The sequence below is a fragment of the Anomalospiza imberbis genome, unplaced genomic scaffold, assembly GCF_031753505.1.
Source record: "Anomalospiza imberbis isolate Cuckoo-Finch-1a 21T00152 unplaced genomic scaffold, ASM3175350v1 scaffold_52, whole genome shotgun sequence".
NCBI lineage: Eukaryota > Metazoa > Chordata > Aves > Passeriformes > Viduidae > Anomalospiza > Anomalospiza imberbis.
The window spans coordinates 105,549-126,038 of NW_027100130.1; the positions used below are offsets into that span (position 1 = coordinate 105,549).

Sequence of the window (20,490 nt, forward strand, 5' to 3'; positions counted from 1 at the left end):
TCCCCTGAACCCCAAAATCCCCCAGAGCACCCCTGGGAGACACCCCAAAATCCCCTGAACCCCAAAATCCCTCTGGGAGACACCCCGAAATCCCCTGAACCCCAAAATCCCTCTGGGAGACACCCCGAAATCCCCTGAACCCCAAAATCCCTCTGGGAGACACCCCAAAATCCCCCGAACCCCAAAATCCCCCAGTGAGAGACCCCAAAAACACAATTCGGGATCCCCCCCGCACACTTTGGGGTCCCCCCTCATTTTCGGGTCCCCCTCCCCAATTCGGGGTCCCCTCCCCAATTCGGGGTCCCCAGTCTCACCCGAGGCCGAGGGGAGGCTCAGCCCCAGCAGGGCCCCAAAGGAGGCGTCGGCCCCGCCCTCCTCCTGCTCTGGCCCCGCCCCCTGCCCCGCCTCTTGGGGGCGGGGCCACAGGTTCCCTGGGGATAGGGCAGAAGGTGAGGCCACGCCCACCCATGATGACCCCCCCCAATGACCCCGGGGTGACCCCACCCCCTGTGACCCCCCCATGACCCCACCATGACCCCGGGGGTGACCCCACCCATGGTGACCTCACCCATGACCCCACCATGACCCCGGGGGTGACCCCACCCATGGTGACCCCACCCATGACCCCGGGGTGACCCCACCCATGGTGACCCCCCCCATGACCCCACCATGACTCCGGGGTGACCCCACCCATGGTGACCCCCCCATGACCTCGGGGTGACCCCACCCATGGTGACCCCCCCCATGACCCCACCATGACCCCGGGGTGACCCCACCCATGGTGACCCCCCCCATGACCCCGGGGTGACCCCACCCATAGTGACCACCCGACGACCCCACCGTGACCCCCACCCATGGTGACCCCCCCACGACCCCCACCGTGACCCCACCCATGGTGACCCCCCCATGACCCCACCATGACCCCGGGGTGACCCCACCCATGGTGACCCCCCCCACGACCCCACCCATGGTGACCCCCCCATGACCCCACCATGACCCCGGGGTGACCCCCACCCATGGTGACCCCCCCACGACCCCACCGTGACCCCACCCATGGTGACCCCCCCACGACCCCACCGTGACCCCACCCATGGTGACCCCCCCATGACCCCACCATGACCCCGGGGGTGACCCCACCCATGGTGACCCCCCCCACGACCCCACCCATGGTGACCCCCCCATGACCCCACCATGACCCCGGGGTGACCCCACCCATGGTGACCCCCCCCACGACCCCACCGTGACCCCACCCATGGTGACCCCCCCACGACCCCACCGTGACCCCCACCCATGGTGACCCCCCCCATGACCCCACCATGACCCCGGGGTGACCCCACCCCCTGTGACCCCCCCATGACCCCACCATGACCCCGGGGTGACCCCACCCCTACTTTACCCCCCGAGGGGGTGGGGCCAACACCTCCCTGTGGGCGTGCCCTGCCGCGGCCACGCCCACCCCGCCCCTCAGGAGACCCCGCCCAGGGGGGCGGAGCCGAGCCCTCCCTGTGGGCGTGTCCCACTCACGTGCCAGCAGGGCGGCGCTGGGCCCGGGCAGGGCGGGCAGCGCCCCCCGCAGGCCGGGCGGGGCGCGGGAGGCGTTGGGGGGGCGCGCAGGGGCCGCAGGGGGTCCCCGGCGCGGGGGGGGCAGGCACAGCCTGGGGGGAGGGCGGGGGTCAGCGGGGTGCTCATTAGCATCTCATTTGCAAGGGGGCGGGGAGCGGTCACTCACGCGCGTGGGCGGGGGTCGGGGTGCAGGGCGTGGCGCAGCGAGCCGGCCTGCAGGGCCAGCAGGGCCAGCAGCAGCCCCGCGGGGCCCAGGGGCGCGGCCGCGGCGCGCACGCGGGGCGGGGCCAGAGACCCCGCCCCCCAGCAGCACCAGGAGCCCCCGCCCCGTAGCCGCGCCCGTTGTTGAGGCGGCCCCAGCGGCCACGCCCCCGGCAGCACCGCCCAACCAGGGGTCAGGTACACCTGCGGGAGGGAGGGGCCGGAGAGGTGACAGGCTCCGCCCACCCCACCCCACCCACCCCCTATCGCGCCTTTTGGCCACACCTGTAGCGTGGTCACGCCCATCGCATAGGCCACGCCCACCCCGACAGCCCTGGCCCAGCAGGCCCCGCCCCTTTAGCATTCCCCACCCCTCGTGCTAGCCCCACCCACTCCCCAGCAGAACCTTGCCCCGCCCATACCGTTGGCCCCACCCAGCCCATTGGCCCCACCCCATTGGCCCCGCCCACCACCAGCAGCAGCTCGCCCCGCCCATCCATTGGCCCCCACCCCCATTGGCTCCACCCCTCACCAGCAGCAGTCCAGCCCTGCCCATCCATTGGCCCCGCCCCTCACCAGCAGCAGTCTGGCCCCGCCCATCCATTGGCCCCGCCCCTCACCAGCAGCAGTCTGGCCCCGCCCATCCATTGGCCCCGCCCCTCACCAGCAGCAGTCTGGCCCCGCCCACCCATTGGCCACGCCCCTCACCATTAGCAGCTCGGCCCCGCCCATCCCTTGGCCCCGCCCCTCACCAGCAGCAGCTCGGCCCCGCCCACCCATTGGCCCCGCCCTCACCATTAGCACCTCGGCCCCCGCCCATCCCTTGGCCCCGCCCCTCACCAGCAGCAGTCCGGCCCTGCCCATCCATTGGCCCCGCCCACCCATTGGCCCCGCCCCTCACCATTAGCACCTCGGCCCCGCCCATCCATTGGCCCCGCCCCTCACCAGCAGCAGCTCGGCCCTGCCCATCCCTTGGCCCCACCCCCATTGGCTCCACCCCTCCCCAGCAGCAGCTCGGATCCGCCCATCCCATTGGCCCCGCCCCTCACCAGCAGCAGTCCGGCCCTGCCCATCCATTGGCCCCGCCCACCCATTGGCCCCGCTCCTCACCAGCAGCAGTCCGGCCCCGCCCATGCCTTGGCCCCGCCCCTCACCAGCAGCAGCTCGGCCCCGCCATGCCTTGGCCCCGCCCCTCACCAGCAGCAGCTCGGCCCCGCCCATCCATTGGCCCCACCCCCCATTGGCCCCGCCCCTCACCAGCAGCAGCTCGGCCCCGCCCACCCATTGGCCCCGCCCCTCACCAGCAGCAGTCTGGCCCCGCCCACCCATTGGCCCCGCCCCTCACCATTAGCACCTCGGCCCCGCCCATCCATTGGCCCCGCCCTCACCAGCAGCAGCTCGGCCCCGCCCAGCGCGGCGGCCGCGGCCCCGAAGGCGGCGCTCAGGAAGCCGCAGAGCCCCACGGCCCCGCCGGCCTCGGGGCCCAGCGCCCCCGACAGCAGCGACAGCGCCCCGCCCCCTGCGCGTGACGTCACGGAGAGGGCGGGGTCAGGCGCCGGACACACCCACAGGGGTGGGGGTGGGGTCCCCCCGCCCGTCTCCCCCCCCCCGCTCACCAGGGTCCAGCCCGTTGGTGGCCACGGCGCTCAGGGACACGGCGGTCAGCAGCATCTGCGGGACTCGGGACCGCTGACCCCTGACCTCTGACCCCACTGACCCCTGACCCCACTGACCTCTGACCCCTCTGAGCGCACTGACCCCTCACTCTCTGATCTCACCCCCACAGAGTACCCAGAACATGACCCCGACCCCAGGGGGAGTCCCCAGGTGTCCCCAGGTGTCCCAGGTGCCCCCAGGTGTGTCCCAGGTGTCCCCAGGTGTCCCAGGTGTCCCCAGGTGACTCACGCAGGCGCCCATGAGCCCCCCAATGGCGGTGGCGCCCAGGACAGGTTTGTCCCCACCCCCCAGGTGTGTCCCAGGTGTGTCCCAGGTGTGTCCCAGGTGCCCCCAGGTGTCCCCAGGTATCCCCAGGTGCCCCCAGGTATCCCCAGGTGCCCCCAGGTGTCCCCAGGTGTGTCCCAGGTGTCCCCAGGTGTCCCCAGTGTCCCCAGGTGTGTTCCCAGGTGTCCCCAGGTGTCCCAGGTGAGTCCCCAGCTGTCCCCAGGTGTCCCCAGGTGTGTCCCAGGTGTCCCCAGGGTGTGTCCCAGGTGTGTCCCAGGTGTGTCCCCAGTGTCCCCAGGTGTCCCCAGGTGTCCCCAGTGACTCACGCAGGCGCCCACGAGCCCCCCGATGGCGGTGGCGCCCAGGACAGGTTTGTCCCCACCCCCCAGGTGTGTCCCAGGTGTGTCCCAGGTGTGTCCCAGGTGCCCCCAGGTGTCCCCAGGTATCCCCAGGTGCCCCCAGGTATCCCCAGGTGCCCCCAGTGCCCCCAGGTGTCCCAGGTGTCCCCAGGTGACTCACGCAGGCGCCCACGAGCCCCCCGATGGCGGTGGCGCCCAGGACGCCGCCGTGCCCCACGACCCAGGGCAGGCGCAGCAGCAGCACCAGCCCCAGCAGCGACTGCAGCGACGGCGCCAGCACCCCCTGCAGCGTGCCCAGGGAACTGCGCTGGGGACACGGGGGACACACAGGGGTCACACAGGGGTCACACCGGGGTCACAGGGTCACACAGGGGTCACAGGGGTCACACAGGGGTCACACAGGGGTCACAGGGGTCACACAGGGGTCACACAGGGGTCACACAGGGGTCACACAAAGGTCACAGGGTCACACAGGGGACAGTGAGGTCACACAGGGGTCACACTAGGACAACACCCCCTGCAGCGTGCCCAGGGAACTGCGCTGGGGACACGGGGGACACACAGGGGTCACACCGGGGTCAGTGAGGTCACACAGGGGTCACACTAGGACAACACCCCCTGCAGCGTGCCCAGGGAACTGCGCTGGGGGACACGGGGGACACACAGGGGTCACACCGGGGTCATGCAGGGGTCACACAGGGGTCACACAGGGGTCACAGGGTCACACAGGGGTCACACAGGGGTCACAGGGTCACACAGGGGTCACACAGGGGTCACACAGGGGTCACAGGGGTCACACAGGGGACACACAGGGGTCACAGGGGTCACACAGGAGTCACAGGGGTCACACAGGGGTCACACAGGGGATGCAGGGGGTCACAGGGTCACACAGGGGTCACAGGGGTCACAGAGGGGTCAGTGAGGTCACACAGCGGTCATACAGGGGGTCACAGGGTCACACCGGGGTCACTCAGGGGTCACAGGGTCACACAGGGATCACACAGGGGATAGAGCGGTCACACAGGGGTCACACAGGGATCACAGGGTCGCACAGGGGTCACAGCATCACACAGGGGACAGAGGGGTCACACAGGGGTCACAGGGTCGCACAGGGGTCACACAGGGGACAGAGCGGTCACACAGGGGTCACTCAGGGATCACAGGGTCACACAGGGGTCACAGCGTCACACAGGGGACAGAGGGGTCACACAGGGGTCACAGGGTCACACCGGGGTCACACAGGGGTCACACAGGGGTCAGTGAGGTCACACAGGGGTCACCCGGGGGACAGATGGGTCACACAGGGGTCACACGGGGGACAGATGGGTCACACAGGGGTCACAGGAGTCACACAGGGGTCACAGGATCACACAGGGGACACACAGGGGTCACACAGGGGTCAGTGAGGTCACACAGGGGTCACAGGGTCACACAGGGGACAGAGGGGTCACACAGGGGTCACAGGGTCACACAGGGGACAGAGGGGTCACAGAGGGGTCACAGGGTCACACAGGGGGACAGAGGGGTCACAGAGGGGTCACAGGGTGACACAGGGGGACAGAGGGGTCACACAGGGGTCACAGGGTCACACAGGGGACAGCAGGGACAGCAGGGGTCATCCAGGTGTCCCCCAGCTGTCCCCCAGGTAACCCCAGGTGTCCCATGTCCCCAGATGTCCCCAGGTGTGTCCCATGTCCCCCAGGTGTGTCCCATGTCCCCCAGGTGTGTCCCATGTCCCCCAGGTGTCCCCAGGTGTGTCCCCGGTGTCCCCGGTGTCTCAGATGTCCCCAGGTGTGTCCCTGTCCCCAGGTGTGTCCCCGGTGTCCCCGGTGTCTCAGATGTCCCCAGGTGTGTCCCTGTCCCCCAGGTGTCCCCAGGTGTCCCCAGGTGTGTCCCCGGCGTCCCCGGCGTCTCACCGGGGCGTTGCCGCAGTCGCTGTCGGGGCTCAGCGCGCTGTACGGGGGCGATCCTGCGCAGCAGCGCCGGCACGCGGGGACGCGTGGCCAGCTCCTCCTGCCACAGGGCGGGGCGGGGCGGGGTTACTGAGGGCGGGGCTTGGGGCGGGGCTAAGGAGGGAGGGGCTGAAAGGTGAGCAGGCTTTGGGGGGCGGGGCCAAGGAAGGTGGTGCTTGGGGTTGGGAATGGAGTCTGGGGCGGGGCTAAGGAGGGAGGGGCTCTGGGGGCGGGGCTAAAGAGGGAGGGGCTCGGGTGGGGTTAAGGAGGGAGGGGCTCAAGAATGGGGATGGATTCTGGGGGCGGGGCTGAGGAGGGAGGGGCTTGGAACAGGGGTGGGGCCAAGGAGGGAGTGGCTCAGGGGGTGGGGGCTAAGGAGGGAGGGGGCTCAAGAATGGTGATGGATTCTGGGGGCGGGGCTGAGGAGGGAGGGGCTTGGAACGGGGGGGGCAAGGAGGGAGTGGCTCAGGGGGTGGGGCTAAGGAGAGAGGGGCTCAGGGTGGGCTAAAGAGGGAGGGGCTGAGGGGCGGGGCTAAGGAAGGAAGGGCTTGGAACAGGGGTGGGGCCAAGGAGGGAGTGGCTCAGGGGGTGGGGCTAAGGAGGGAGGGGCTCAGGGGGGCGGGGCTAATGAGGGAGGGGCTCGGGGTGGGGTTAAGGAGGGAGGGGCTCAAGAATGGGGATGGATTCTGGGGCGGGGCTGAGGAGGGAGGGGCTTGGAACAGGGGTGGGGCCAAGGAGGGAGTGGCTCAGGGGGTGGGGCTAAGGAGGGAGTGGCTCAGGGGGTGGGGCTAAGGAGGGAGGGGCTGAGGGGCGGGGCTAAGGAGGGAGGGGCTTGGAACAGGGGTGGGGCCAAGGAGGGAGTGGCTCAGGGGGTGGGGCTAAGGAGAGAGGGGCTCAGGGTGGGGCTAAAGAGGGAGGGCTGAGGGGCGGGGTCAAGGAGGGACAGCCTCAGGGTAGAGTGGGTGGGACAGAGCTGAAAAGGGGAGGAGCTGAAAAGGCAGGGCAGGGTGGGGGTGGGGCCAATGAGGGTGGGGGCTGAGAGGCGTGGTCTTGCCGTAAATGGCAGCAGGCACTTGGGGAGCCATTGTGGATGGGCGGGGCCAGGAAGGGGTGTGGCTTCTGGCAGAACATGAATTGGGTGGGGCTAGTTAGGGGTGGGGCATGCAGTGGGCGTGGCCTAACCACAATGCCAGGGCACTAATGAGGTGTGGCTAATTAGGGGGTGTGGCCTCACAGCAGAGTACTGTGCATGGAGTGGGCAGGGCTAATGAAGGGGTGTGGCTAATTGGGGTGGGGATTACAAGGGGCGTGGCCTCACCTCAAACAGTGCCAGGGGCCGCTCCCCGCCCACCCCGCCAGGGTTTGGAGGGGCGGGGCGACCCCTGGCCCCGCCCCCCGTGCCCCGCCCCCGTGATGTGGGGCGTGGTCTCGGTGGGGGAGGGGCTGGAGTCCGACAGGGGCGGCCGGGAGCTGGAGGGGGAGGGGGGCTCGGGGCTGCTGTCCGAGGGCTCCGCCCCCCGCGCTGGCCACGCCCCCGGCACCGCCATGACGTCACTGGGGGGTGCTATGACGTCAGCGGGGCGGCGATGACATCACCATCCTGGCACCTGTGGGAGGAAAAGAGAAAATTTCCAAGGAAAACGCGCATTTTTGAGGGCACGGAGAAATGGTTTTTGGGGGAAAATGAACCATTTTCAAGGGAAAATTCCCATTTCTAGAGGGAAAATCCACATTACTGGAGGAGGAAATGCTGGGTTGGGAGGGAAAATCCGCTTTTTTTGGAGGAAAAGGCAATATTTGAGTGGGAAATCAGCAATTTTTGTGGGAAAAATCGACATTTAGAGGGGGAAATCCACATTTTAAAAAGAAAATTGTAAGTTTTGGAGAGGAAAAAAAACCATTCCAGACAAAATTTAGAGAGGGGAAAAAAACCATTCTAGACAGAATTTAGAGGAAATACCCACTTTTTCAGCAAAATCTACGAATTTTGGGGGGAAACCAAGATTTTTAGCAGAAAGATCCAATTTTTTTGGAGGGGAAACTGAAATATTTAGAGGAAAAATCAAAACTTTTGAAGGAAAAATCCCTATTTTGTGGAAAATCAGTATTTTTTGCAAGGAAAATGGGAATTTTTGGTGCAAAATTGAGATTTTTGGCCATGCCGAGAAGTGTTTGGGGAGGAAATATTAATTTCAGAGAGAACCTAATTTATTTTATGGGAGTAGAGAGAATTTTGGCAGGAAAAAAGGACATTTTGGGGGACATGTGGGGATTTTGCGGGGAAATCCAACCATTTTGGGGGTGAGACTTTGCCATTCTGGAGGCAAATCACCTTTTTGGGGGAAAATTTGACATTTTTCCCTCAGAAAAGGTATTTTTGGGAGGGAAAATTAATTTTGGAGGGGGAAATATTGGTTGTTTTTTTTTTTTTTTTTTTTTTTTTTTTTTTTTTTTCAGGGAAAAAAAGAAGTTTGGGGCGGAATCAGGAATTTCCAGGGGAAAGGAGCCAGTTTGGGGCAAAATAGGCATTTTTGGGGGAAACAATTTGGCACAGAGTTGTGTTGTCTTGAGGGAAAATAAAAAAAAAAATCAGAATTTATAAAATATATAATCGCATAAAGAGGAAAAATTTAAACAGCAGATCATAGTGAGGATGGAGAACCTCAGAGAAGGAAAAATTCCAATTTGTGGCAAAAATTGAGGGGACTGTGGATGGAAAATCCCCATTTTGGGGCAGAAATGATTATTTTGGGGGCCAAATTCAACATTCTGGAGTTTTTTTGAGAGAGAAAATGGGATTGCAGGGGCAAAAATTGAAAATTCCGGAGGGGGGGCAATGAATGCTGGGGAAAATACTCAGCTGGATGGGAAAAATAGGGGAATTTGGGGAGAAAATAGGGAATTTTGGGGGGAAATGGGCAATTTGGGGGGCAATGGGAAATTTTGGGGAGGAAAATTGGCAATTTTGAGGGGGAAATTGGCAATTTTGGGGAGAAAATGAGGAATTTTGGGGAAAATGGGCTATTTGGGGAGAAAATGGGCAATTTTGGGGAGAAAATTTGCAATTTTGAGGGGAAATGGGGAATTTGGGTGAGAAAGTGGGGAATTTTGGGGAGAAAATAGGAAATTTGGGGGGAAGTAGGCAATTTTGGAGAGAAAATTTGCAATTTTGAGGGGAAATGGGGCATTTGGGTGAGAAAGTGGGGAATTTTGGGGGGGAAAATGGGAAATTTGGGGGGAAGTAGGCAATTTTGGGGAGAAAATTGGCAATTTTGGGGGGAAATCGGCAATTTTGGGGAGAAAATGAGGAATTTTGGGGGAAAACGGGCTATTTGGGAGGAAATGGGCAATTTTGGGGAGAAAATTTGCAATTTTGAGGGGAAATGGGGAATTTGGGTGAGAAAGTGGGGAATTTTGGGGAGAAAATGGGAAATTTTGAGGGGAAATGGGGCATTTGGGTGAGAAAGTGGGGAATTTTGGGGAGAAAGTGGGGAAATTTGGGGGGAAGTAGGCAATTTTGAGGAGAAAATTGGCAATTTTGAGGGGAAATGGGGAATTTTAGGGGGGGAAATGGAAATTTTGAGGGGAAATAGCCCCACTAAAATCCCCATTTGGAGCCACCCCCCCTTTTTTGGAGCCAAACTCCCCATTTTTGGGGTCAAAATCCCTTTTTTTCGAGAAAAATCTCCGCATTTAGGAACCAACCTCTGGCTTTTTGAGGCGAAACAGCCTCTTTTGAGGGCCAAATTCCCCCTTTTAGAGGACAAGCCCAACCTTCTGAAACCAAATTTCCCCTTTTTGGTGTCAAACCTCCCTTTTTGGGTTAAACTCCCCCACTGTTGAGGCCACCCCTCCCTTATGGCCCAAATTCCCACTTTGAGGAGCCAAATCTCCCTTTTTAGAGATAAACTCCTGCTTTTTGGGGTCAAATCCCCCATTTTTGGGGCCAAATTCCATCTTTTTAGGGCCAAAATTCTCATATTTAATGTCAACCGCCACCTTTTTGTGGTCCAAACTTCTTTTTTTTTCATTCAAATTTCCCCTTTTTGGGCTCAAACTCTCCTCTTGGTCACAACCCTTCCACTTTCCGGGTCATTTTCCCCCTTTTTGGGACAAATCCCCTCTTTTTTTAGGACCAACCCCCACTTTTTGGAGCCACCTCACCCTTTTTTTGGGGGCCCAAATTCACTTTTCCAGGTGCCAACCCCACCCTTTTTGGGACCGAACTCCCGCTTTTTGGGGCCAAATCCCTCCCTTTTCTGGGTCCATCTCCCCTCCTCCCTCGGCCCCTCCATTTTAACCCCATTTTGGGTTAAAATTTTAAGCCCATTTTAGGTTAAAATCCCCCAATTTTGGGGCTTTCCCCCCCCCACTCCGATCCCGCCGGTACCTGAGGGGGGGCGCGGGGGTGGGGCCGGCGCGCGCTGCCCTGGCCACGCCCCCTCGCTCGCGCTGCCGCAGGGGGCGTGGCGACGCAGGGGGCGTGGTTTCTGTCGAAGGGGGCGTTGCCTCGATGTCGTTTTGGGCGGTGTGGGGGCGTGGCTACGCTGCGGGGTGGGCGTGGTCATAGAGGGGGCGTGACTTTGAGAGACCCCACCCGCTCGGTTCCCCCCAAAGCCAGAGGTGAGGCCACCCGGATCTCCCCGGATTTACAGGAAAAAATCAAAAATATTAGAGGGAAAAATCCGTAGTTTTAGCGGGAAGTCGATGTTATTGCATGGAAAAATGGGAATTTTGGGACAGGAATCCATACTTCTAGTGGAAAATCAGTATTTTTGCAGGGAGAATGGGAACTTTGGAGGCAAAATCGATACTTTCAGTGGAAAAATCTGTGTTATTGCAGTTTGGGGCAGAGATCCTCTGGATTTGTAGGAAAAAATCAAAAATTTGAAAGCGAAAATCCATATTTTTAGTGGGAAATCAGTATTTTTGAAGGGGAAATGGGAATTTCGGGGCAAAATAGAGGGTTTTGGCCAAGCTGAAAAGTGTTTGGGCAGGGAAGAGTAATTTCAGGGAGAACCTGGTGATATTGCAGGATATAAACAATTTTTCCAGGGAAAAGGGACGTTTTAGGGGAATTTTGGGAGCCCAGGAGGGGTGGAAATGGCGCCTGTGAGGGGAAAATGGGGGGAAATTGAGCCTTTGAGGGGAAAACGGGGGGAAAATGAGCATTTGATGGGGAAATTGAGGGAAATTGAGCTGGTGATGGGGAAAATGGGGGAAACGGAGACTTTGAGGGAAAAATGGGGGAAATGGAACCCGTGAGGGAAAAATGGGGGAAATGGAACCTGTGAGGGAAAAATGGGGGGAAATGGTGTTTGTGAGGAGAAAATTAGGGAAATGGAGTCCTTGGGGGGACAATGGAGCTCCTGAGGAGAAAATGGGGGAAAATGGAAACTTTGAGGGGGAAAATGGAGCCGGTGAGGGAAGAATGGGGGGAAAATGGAGCCCATGAGGGGAAAATGGGGGAAAATTGAGCTCATGAGGGAAAAATGGAGGGAAATTGAGCCCTTGAGGGGAAAATGGGGGGAAATTGAGCCCATGAGGGAAAAATGGAGGGAAATTGAGCCCTTGAAGGGAAAATGGGGGGAAATGGAGCTCCTGAGGAGAAAATGGAGCCTTTGAGGGGAAAATGGAGAGAATTGGAGCCCGTGAAGGAAAAAATGGGGGAAAATGGAGCCCCTGAGGGGAAAACGGGGGGAAATGGAGCCCTTGAGGGGAAAATGGAATCCATGAAGGAAAAATGGGGGGAAATGGAGCCTGTGAGGGGAAAATGGAATCCATGAAGGAAAAATGTGGGGAAATGGAGCCTGTGAGGGGAAAATGGGGGGAAATGGAGCCCCTGAGGTGAAAATGGAGCCTTTGAGGGGAAAATGGAGGGAATTGGAGCCCGTGAAGGAAAAAATGGGGGAAAATTGAGCCGGTGATGGGAAAATGGGGGAAAATTGAGCCCATGAGGGAAAAATGGAATCCATGAAGGATAAATGTGGGGAAATGGAGCCGGTGAGGGGAAAATGGAATCCATGAAGGAAAAATGTGGGGAAATGGAGCCGGTGAGGGGAAAATGGGGGGAAATGGAGCCCCTGAGTTTAAAATGGAGCCTTTGAGGGGAAAATGGAGGGAATTGGAGCCCGTGAAGGAAAAAATGGGGGAAAATTGAGCCGGTGATGGGAAAATGGGGGAAAATTGAGCCCATGAGGGAAAAATGGAATCCATGAAGGATAAATGGGGGGAAATGGAGCCTGTGAGGGGAAAATGGAATCCATGAAGGAAAAATGTGGGAAAATGGAGCCGGTGAGGGGAAAATGGAATCCATGAAGGAAAAATGGGGGGAAATGGAGCCCCTGAGGTGAAAATGGAGCCTTTGAGGGGAAAATGGAGGGAATTGGAGCCCGTGAAGGAAAAAATGGGGGAAAATTGAGCCGGTGATGGGAAAATGGGGGAAAATTGAGCCCATGAGGGAAAAATGGAATCCATGAAGGATAAATGGGGGGAAATGGAGCCTGTGAGGGGAAAATGGAATCCATGAAGGATAAATGGGGGGAAATGGAGCCGGTGAGGGGAAAATGGAATCCATGAAGGAAAAATGGGGGGAAATGGAGCCGGTGAGGGGAAAATGGAATCCATGAAGGATAAATGGGGGGAAATGGAGCCGGTGAGGGGAAAATGGGGGGAAATGGAGCCCCTGAGGTGAAAATGGAGCCTTTGAGGGGAAAATGGGGGGAAATGGAGCCCATGAGGGGAAAATGGAATCCATGAAGGAAAAATGGGGCAAATGGAGCCCGTGAGGGGAAAATGGGGGGAAATGGAGCCCCTGAGGTGAAAATTGAGCCTTTGAGGGGAAAATGGAGAGAATTGGAGCCCGTGAAGGAAAAAATGGGGGGGAAATTGAGCTGGTGATGGGAAAATGGGGGAAAATTGAGCCCATGAGGGGAAAAATAGAGGGAAATGGAGTCCCTGAGGGGAAAATGGGGGGAAATTGAAGCCTTGAAGGGACAATGGGGGGAAATGGTGTTTGTAAAGTGAAAATGGAGCCTTTGAGGGGAAAATGGAGAGAATTGGAGCCCGTGAAGGAAAAAATGGGGGAAATGGAGCCCATGAGGGGAAAATGGGGGGAAATGGAAACTTTGACGGGGAAAATGGAGCCGGTGAGAGAAGAATGGGGGGGAAATGGATCCCCTGAGGGGAAAATGGGGGAAAATTGAGACCTTGAGGGAAAAATGGAGGGAAATTGAGCCCTTGAGGGGAAAATGGGGGGAAATGGAGCCCCTGAGGGGAAAATGGTATCTGAGAGGAGTAACTGGGGGGAAATGGAGCCCTGGAGGGCAAAATGTGGGAAAATGGAGCCCATGAGGGGAAAATGGAATCCATGAAGGATAAATGTGGGAAAATGGAGCCGGTGAGGGGAAAATGGGGGAAAATTGAGCCCATGAGGGAAAAATGGAATCCATGAAGGATAAATGGGGGGAAATGGAGCCTGTGAGGGGAAAATGGAATCCATGAAGGAAAAATGGGGGGAAATGGAGCCTGTGAGGGGAAAATGGGGGGAAATGGAGCCCCTGAGTTTAAAATGGAGCCTTTGAGGGGAAAATGGAGGGAATTGGAGCCCGTGAAGGAAAAAATGGGGGAAAATTGAGCCGGTGATGGGAAAATGGGGGAAAATTGAGCCCATGAGGGAAAAATGGAATCCATGAAGGATAAATGTGGGGAAATGGAGCCGGTGAGGGGAAAATGGAATCCAGGAAGGATAAATGTGGGAAAATGGAGCCCGTGAGGGGAAAATGGAATCCATGAAGGATAAATGGGGGGAAATGGAGCCCATGAGGGGAAAATGGGGGGAAATGGATCCCTTGAGTGTGATGGGGGCAAGTGGTGGCCACGATGGGCAACTGAGGGGGGGAATGGCATCTGTGGGGTACAGGAAGCAACTGTGGGGGAAATGAGGTGGGAATTTCCTTCCCGCGTGAGGTGTGCGGATGGAGCCTGTGAGGTCTGAGGGACGGGCCAGGGCCAGGTGACAGCAGTGTCAGGTGAGGACACAGCTGGCACGCCGGATCAGGTGTCCAGGTGAGAACACAACAGTCTTTGGATAACAATTGGATGAGTTATTATCCACAGCACTCTTGAATTGTCCGGGACTCAGAAGCTGTACACTTGTATTGCGTTTGCTCTCGGGTTATCTCCGTTTTGTGGCTAATTGGCTTTGCACTTAGCGATTTCTCGTTGTTATAATTACAATCCACGTTAAGTTCACATATTTCAATTATCTATCGCTAAAGCTATCCGCCTGGTGAGATTTTCCTTCTTTTTCTCTATGCAGTATTAAGCAGCTGGTTAAGCACGTGACAGCCGTTAAATTGTATAAAAAAAAGTTATTTATAGTAGGTTATACAGGTGGGAAAGTTGTGATTCAGGTTATACAAATATAAAAAGCTATATTGGTATAAAAAGTTGTGGTTTAGGTTGTAGAGGTGTCAGGTTACAGAAAAATGTAAGAGATTATGTAGGTGTAGGAAACTGTATAGGTATGTGGAGATATTATATAGGTGTGTGCATATATAAAAATTATATAAAAATACATGTAATTTCAGAGATTTGTTCTTATTTATGTATATTTAGAGAAATTACACAAAAATATGTATGTGTGAGTTCACAGCTTTCTGTTTTACTTGTATACCTACATAAATACATACAAAAATTGCCTTATGTAGGAAGTATATATTAGCATACTTCCATACGCATTGTATTCATATTATTTACATTAACAGTAGGATATCCAGATAGATTGGGTTGTATTAATACCTTATAATGCAAAATATATGAACGCCTCATAATTCTAGTGCAAATTATATAGGCATTAACACAGAATAATGTTGTGAAAATTAAGTTTATTTAAATAGCACGCCGTCATCTTTAAGTTATTGTGAATTATCCTAAGTTAATTCATGATCTTCGCATCATAGAACCATTCTAACGGGAAAAAACCTCGAGGAATAAATCTGGCCCCGAGGTTTTTGGTCCCGAGATCACCAAGAAACGGGGTTTTTCCCGAAAATCCCCCAATTTGCGGCGCCCTTTGCTGCCATGGCGTCCCCTCGTTCCCATGGCGACGGGGCCGTTCCACCCCGCCCCCCCTCCCTCCGGACTTGGTACGTTCCATGCAAATGCGCCCGCTCGCGCCACCCCCCTCCGCGTTCAAACCGGCAACCAATGGGAAGCGAGGAGGCGGGGTTACGGTGAAGATTGACAGCAAGCGGAGCCTATCGCGAGGCGTGGCGCCACAGAGCCGCCACGGGAAACCGCCGGCCTATCAGAGGCGAGGAGGCGGGGTTACGGCGAGGATTGACAGCGCCCGGAGCCAATCGCGAGGCGCAGCGCCCCGTCCCTCAGCGGCCGCCACAGCCGCCGCTTTCCCGCCCTCCGGCCGCGGCCCCGGCCCGAGACCCCCGGGACCCCCTGAGCCCCCCGGGACCGTCCCGGGACCCTCCCGGCCCCGCCATGGGCTTCCTGAAGCTCATCGAGATCGAGAACTTCAAGTCGTACAAGGGCCGCCAGATCATCGGGCCCTTCCGCCGCTTCACCGCCATCATCGGCCCCAATGGCTCCGGTGAGTCCTGGGGGGGCTCTCGGGGGAGCAAGGCCGCTCCCGTGATGGTCTGAGGGGTGACCCCGAATTCTTTACACCGCCCCGCTCCCCCTTTCCTCCTCCCGCCGTGCCCGAGGGGGTTCCCCGTTCCCCCGGGTCCCCCCCATTCCATGGGGACCCTCCCAAGCTTTGGGGTGCCCCCCATTCCCTACAGTTCCCTCTCTCACACCCTGGGGTTCCCCCTCGGCTTTTCCTCTCCATTCCCTGGACAGCCCCCTCACCTTCCCCCTCTTTCCCTGGGGTCCCCCCTCAATTCCCGGGGCTCCTTCCAACCCCCATTCCCTGGGGTCCCCCCATCCCCTGCTTCCCCCCCAAGCCCCTCACCCTATTCCATGGGGTCCCCCCAATAATTCCCAGAGCTCCCTCCACGCCCCCCATTCCCTGGGGTCCCCCCTCTTTCCCTGGGTCCCTCCACGCCCCCCATTCCCTGGGGTCCCCCCTCAATTCCCGGGGCTCCTTCCAACCCCCCATTCCCTGGGGTCCCTCCTCAATTCCCGGGGCTCCTTCCAATCCCCATTCCATGGGGTCCCCCCAATAATTCCCAGGGCTCCCTCCATGCCCCCCATTCCCTGAGGTCCCCCCTCTTTCCCTGGGTCCCTCCACGCCCCCCATTCCATGGGGTCCCCCCTCAATTCCCGGGGCTCCTTCCAACCCCCCATTCCCTGGGGTCCCCCCAATAATTCCCAGGGCTCCCTCCATGCCCCCCATTCCCTGGGGTCCCCCCTCAGTTCCCGGGGCTCCTCCCATCCCCTGCTTCCCCCCCAAGCCCCTCACCCCATTCCCAGCACTCCCTCCAACCCCCCATTCCCTGGGGTCCCTCCCTTACCTTGGGATGCCCCCTCAATTCCCAGAGCTCCCTCCAAGGACTCCATTCCATGGGGTCTCCCCAATAATTCCCGGGGCTCCCCCCTTTTTCCCTGGGGTCCCCCCTCAATTCCCAGGGCTCCTTCCAACCCCCCATTCCCTGGGGTCCCCCCAATAATCCCTGGGGGCTTCCCTCCATCCCCTAAACACGTCCCCCCCCCCGTACGTGGCAGGCAAATCCAACCTGATGGACGCCATCAGCTTCGTGCTGGGGGAGAAGACGAGCAACCTGCGGGTGAAGACGCTGCGGGACCTGATCCACGGCGCGCCCGTGGGGAAGCCCGCGGCCAGCCGGGCCTTCGTCAGCATGGTGTACTCGGAGGAGGGCGCCGAGGACCGCACCTTCGCCCGCGTCATCGTCGGTGAGGGCCCGGGGGGCTTTGGGGTGGGTCTGGGGGGATTGACGGGGGTTTTGGGGTGGGTCTGGGGGGATTTACGGGGGTTTTGGGGCGGGTTTGGGGGGATTGACGGGGGTTTTGGGGTGGGTCTGGGGGGATTGACGGGGGTTTTGGGGTGGGTCTGGGGGGATTGACGGGGGTTTTGAGGTAGGTTTGGGGGGATTTACGGGGGTTTTGGGGCGGGTTTGGGGGGATTTACGGGGGTTTTGGGGCAGTTCTGGGAGTTTTGGGGTGGGTTTGGGGGATTTACGGGGGGGTTTGGGGCAGTTCGGGGTGAGTTTGGGGGCAATGCCCAGGGTTTTGGGGTGGGTTTGGGCGATTTACGGGGGTTTTGGGGTGGGTGTGGGGGGATTTACGGGGGTTTTGGGGTGGGTTTGGGGGGGATTTACGGGGGTTTTGGGGTGGGTTTGGGGGGGATTTACGGGGGTTTTGGGGTGGGTCTGGGGGGATTTACGGGGGTTTTGGGGTGGGTCTGGGGGGATTTACGGGGGTTTTGGGGTGGGTTTGGGGGGATTTACAGGGGTTTTGGGGCAGTTCGGGGTGAGTTTGGGGGCAATGGCCAGGGTTTTGAGGTGTGTTTGGGGGATTTACGGGGGTTTTGGGGTGGGTTTGAGGGACTTACGGGGGTTTTGGGGTGGGTTTGGGGGATTGACGGGGGTTTTGGGGTGGGTTTGGGGGGATTGACGGGGGTTTTGGGGCAGTTCTGGGAGTTTTGGGATGGGTTTGGGGGGATTTACGGGGGTTTTGGGGCAGTTCGGGGTGAGTTTGGGGGCTTTGGGGGTTTTGGGGTGGGTTTGGGGGGATTTACGGGGGTTTTGGGGTGGGTCTGAGGGGATTTACGGGGGTTTTGGGGTGGGTTTGGGGGGATTGACGGGGGTTTTGGGGCAGTTCTGGGACTTTTGGGGTGAGTTTGGGGGATTTACAGGGTATTTGGGGCAGTTCTGGGACTTTTGGGGTGAGTTTGGGGGATTTACAGGGTTTTTGGGGCAGTTCTGGGACTTTTGGGGTGAGTTTGGGGGGATTTACGGGGTTTTTGGGGCAGGTCAGGGTGGGTTTGGGGGGGGTTCTGGGGTTTTTGGGGCAGTTCTGGGGGTTTTGGGGCGGGTTTTGGGGGATTTACGGGGTTTTTGGTGCAATGCTGGTGGATTTGGAGGGATTTACGGGATTTTGGGGGCAGTTCTGGGGGTTTTGGGTTGGGTTTGGGGGGATTTCCGGGGTTTTTGGGGCAGGTCAGGGTGGGTTTGGGGGGATTTCCAGGGTTTTTGGGGCAGTTCTGGGGGTTTTGGGGGTGGGTTTGGGGGGGATTTACGGGGTTTTGGGGCAGTTCTGGGACTTTTGGGGTGAGTTTGGGGGGATTTACGGGGTTTTTGGGGCAGGTCAGGGTGGGTTTGGGGCTTTTGGGGCAGTTCTGGGGGTTTTGGGGTGGGTTTGGGGGGATTTTTGGGTTTTGGGGGTAACACCAGTGGGTTTGGGGGGATTTACGGGCTTTTTGGGGCAGTTCTGGGGGTTTTGGGGGGATTTACGGGCTTTTGGTGCCATGCTGGTGGGTTTGGGGGGATTTACCAGGATTTTGGGGCAGGTCGGGGTGGGTTTGGGGGTGTTTCCAGGGTTTTTGGGGCAACATTGGGGGTTTTGGTGTGGGTTTTGGGGGGATTTCCGGGGTTTTTGGGGCAGTTCCAGGTTTTTTGGGGCAGTTCCCGGGGTTAGGGGTGAAGGTTTGGAGGCAATTCTGGGGGCTTTGGGGCTGCTCTGGGGTGGGTTTGGGGACGTTTTGGGAGTCACAGAGTTGGGAGGGGCACGGTTCAGGGTTTGGGGGCACATTTTGGGGTGTTCAGGGTTTGGGGTACCCCCAAAATCCCCTGTAAACCCCCAGCCCAGGCAGCTCCGAGGAGGGGACCCAAACCTCCCCTTTACCTGTGCAAGCGTGGGTGCAAAGGGGGCACAGTTTAGGGTTTTGGGGGCACATTTTGGGGTGTTCAGGGTTTTGGGGGCACATTTTGGGGTGTTTAGGATTTTTGGGGGACCCCCCTGACCCCCCAAAATCCCTCCCTAAACCCCCCAGCCCAGGCAGCTCCGAGGAGGGGACCCAAACCTCACCTTTACCTGTGCCAGCGTGGGTGCAAAGGGGGCACAGTTTAGGGTTTTGGGGGCACATTTTGGGGTGTTCAGGGGTTTGGGGGGCACATTTTGGGGTGTTCAAGGTTTTGGGGCACATTTTGGGGTGATTAGGATTTTGGGGGACCCCCCTGACCCCCCTAAATCGCCCCTAAACCCCCCAGCCCAGGCAGCTCCGAGGAGGGGACCCAAACCTCACCTTTACTTGTGCCAGCGAGGGTGCAAAGGGGGCACAGTTTAGGGTTTTGGGGGCACATTTTGGGGTGTGCAGGGTTTATGGGGCACATTTTGGGGTGTTCTGGGTTTTGGGGGCACATTTTGGGGTGTTTAGGATTTTTGGGGGACCCCCCTGACCCCCCAAAATCCCCCCTAAACCCCGCAGCCCAGGCTGCTCCGAGGAGGGGACCCAAACCTCCCCTTTACCTGTGCCAGCGAGGGTGCAAAGGGGGCACAGTTTAGGGTTTTGGGGGCACATTTTGGGGTGTTCAGGGTTTTGAGGGGCACATTTTGGGGTGTGCAGGGTTTGGGGGCACATTTTGGGGTGTTCAGGGTTTGGGGGGGCACATTTTGGGGTGATGAGGATTTTGGGGGACCCCCCTGACCCCCCGAAACGCCGGTGCCAGGCAGCTCCTCGGAGTACAAGATCAACAACCGCGTGGTGCAGCTGAGCGAGTACAGCGAGGAGCTGGAGAAGCTGGGCATCCTCATCAAGGCCAGGAACTTCCTCGTCTTCCAGGTGCCCGCGGCTTCGGGGTGACTTTGGGGTGATTTTGGGGGTTTTTGGGTGATTTTGGGGTTTTTGGGATTTGTGGGGTTATTTTGGGGGAGGTTTGGGGTGATTTTGGGGTTTTTGGGGGAGGTTTGGGGTGATTTTGGGGGGTTTTGGGGTGACTTTGGGGTGACTTTGGGTTCGTGGGGGCGATTTTGGGGTGGTTTTGGGGTTTTTTGGGGGAGGTTTGGGGTGATTTTGGGGTGATTTGGGGGTTTTTGGGGTGATTTTGGGGTTTTTGGGATTTGTGGGGTTATTTTGGGGGAGGTTTGGGGTGATTTTGGGGCTTTTGGGGGAGGTTTGGGGTGATTTTGGGGTTTTTGGGATTTGTGGGGTTATTTTGGGGGAGGTTTGGGTGATTTTGGGGTTTTTGGGGTGATTTTGGGGGAGGTTTGGGGTGATTTTGGGATTTGTGGGGGTTATTTGGGGGAGGTTTGGGGTGATTTTGGGGTTTTTGGGGTGATTTTGGGGGAGGTTTGGGGGTGATTTTGGGGTTTTTGGGGTGATTTTGGGGGAGGTTTGGGATGATTTTGGGGTTTTGTGGGGGGAGGTTTGGGGTGATTTGGGGGTTTTTTGAGGTGACTTTGGGGTGACTTTGGGGCTTGTGGGGGAGGTTTGGGGTGACTTTGGGGTTTTTGGGATTTGTGGGGTTATTTTGGGGGAGGTTTGGGGTGATTTTGGG

At 58.6% G+C, this 20,490-nt stretch overlaps 1 protein-coding gene and 2 long non-coding RNA genes across 3 annotated transcripts in view; 1 reads left to right on the top strand and 2 right to left on the bottom strand.

The window, feature by feature from the left end:
• Positions 1-3,154: 3,154 nt before the first annotated feature.
• Positions 3,155-4,369, bottom strand: LOC137467149 (uncharacterized). The gene is made up of 3 exons (XR_010995421.1): positions 4,225-4,369; positions 3,381-3,435; positions 3,155-3,283 (listed from the first exon to the last, which is right to left on the bottom strand). It is a non-coding gene; the product is annotated as an uncharacterized lncRNA (long non-coding RNA).
• Positions 4,370-5,982: 1,613 nt separating this feature from the next.
• Positions 5,983-10,502, bottom strand: LOC137467146 (uncharacterized). Its single transcript, XR_010995420.1, has 3 exons — positions 10,407-10,502; positions 7,335-7,623; positions 5,983-6,077 (listed from the first exon to the last, which is right to left on the bottom strand). It is a non-coding gene; the product is annotated as an uncharacterized lncRNA (long non-coding RNA).
• Positions 10,503-15,388: 4,886 nt separating this feature from the next.
• The window catches only part of SMC1A (structural maintenance of chromosomes 1A), a 36,673-nt gene continuing 31,571 nt past the window's right edge, over positions 15,389-20,490 (top strand). Inside the window, exons 1-3 of the mRNA XM_068178626.1 lie at positions 15,389-15,623; positions 16,700-16,888; positions 19,663-19,775. Coding sequence (XP_068034727.1) covers positions 15,515-15,623; positions 16,700-16,888; positions 19,663-19,775 — 411 coding nt within the window. The 5' untranslated portion in view covers positions 15,389-15,514. The remainder of the gene's footprint in view (positions 15,624-16,699; positions 16,889-19,662; positions 19,776-20,490) is intronic.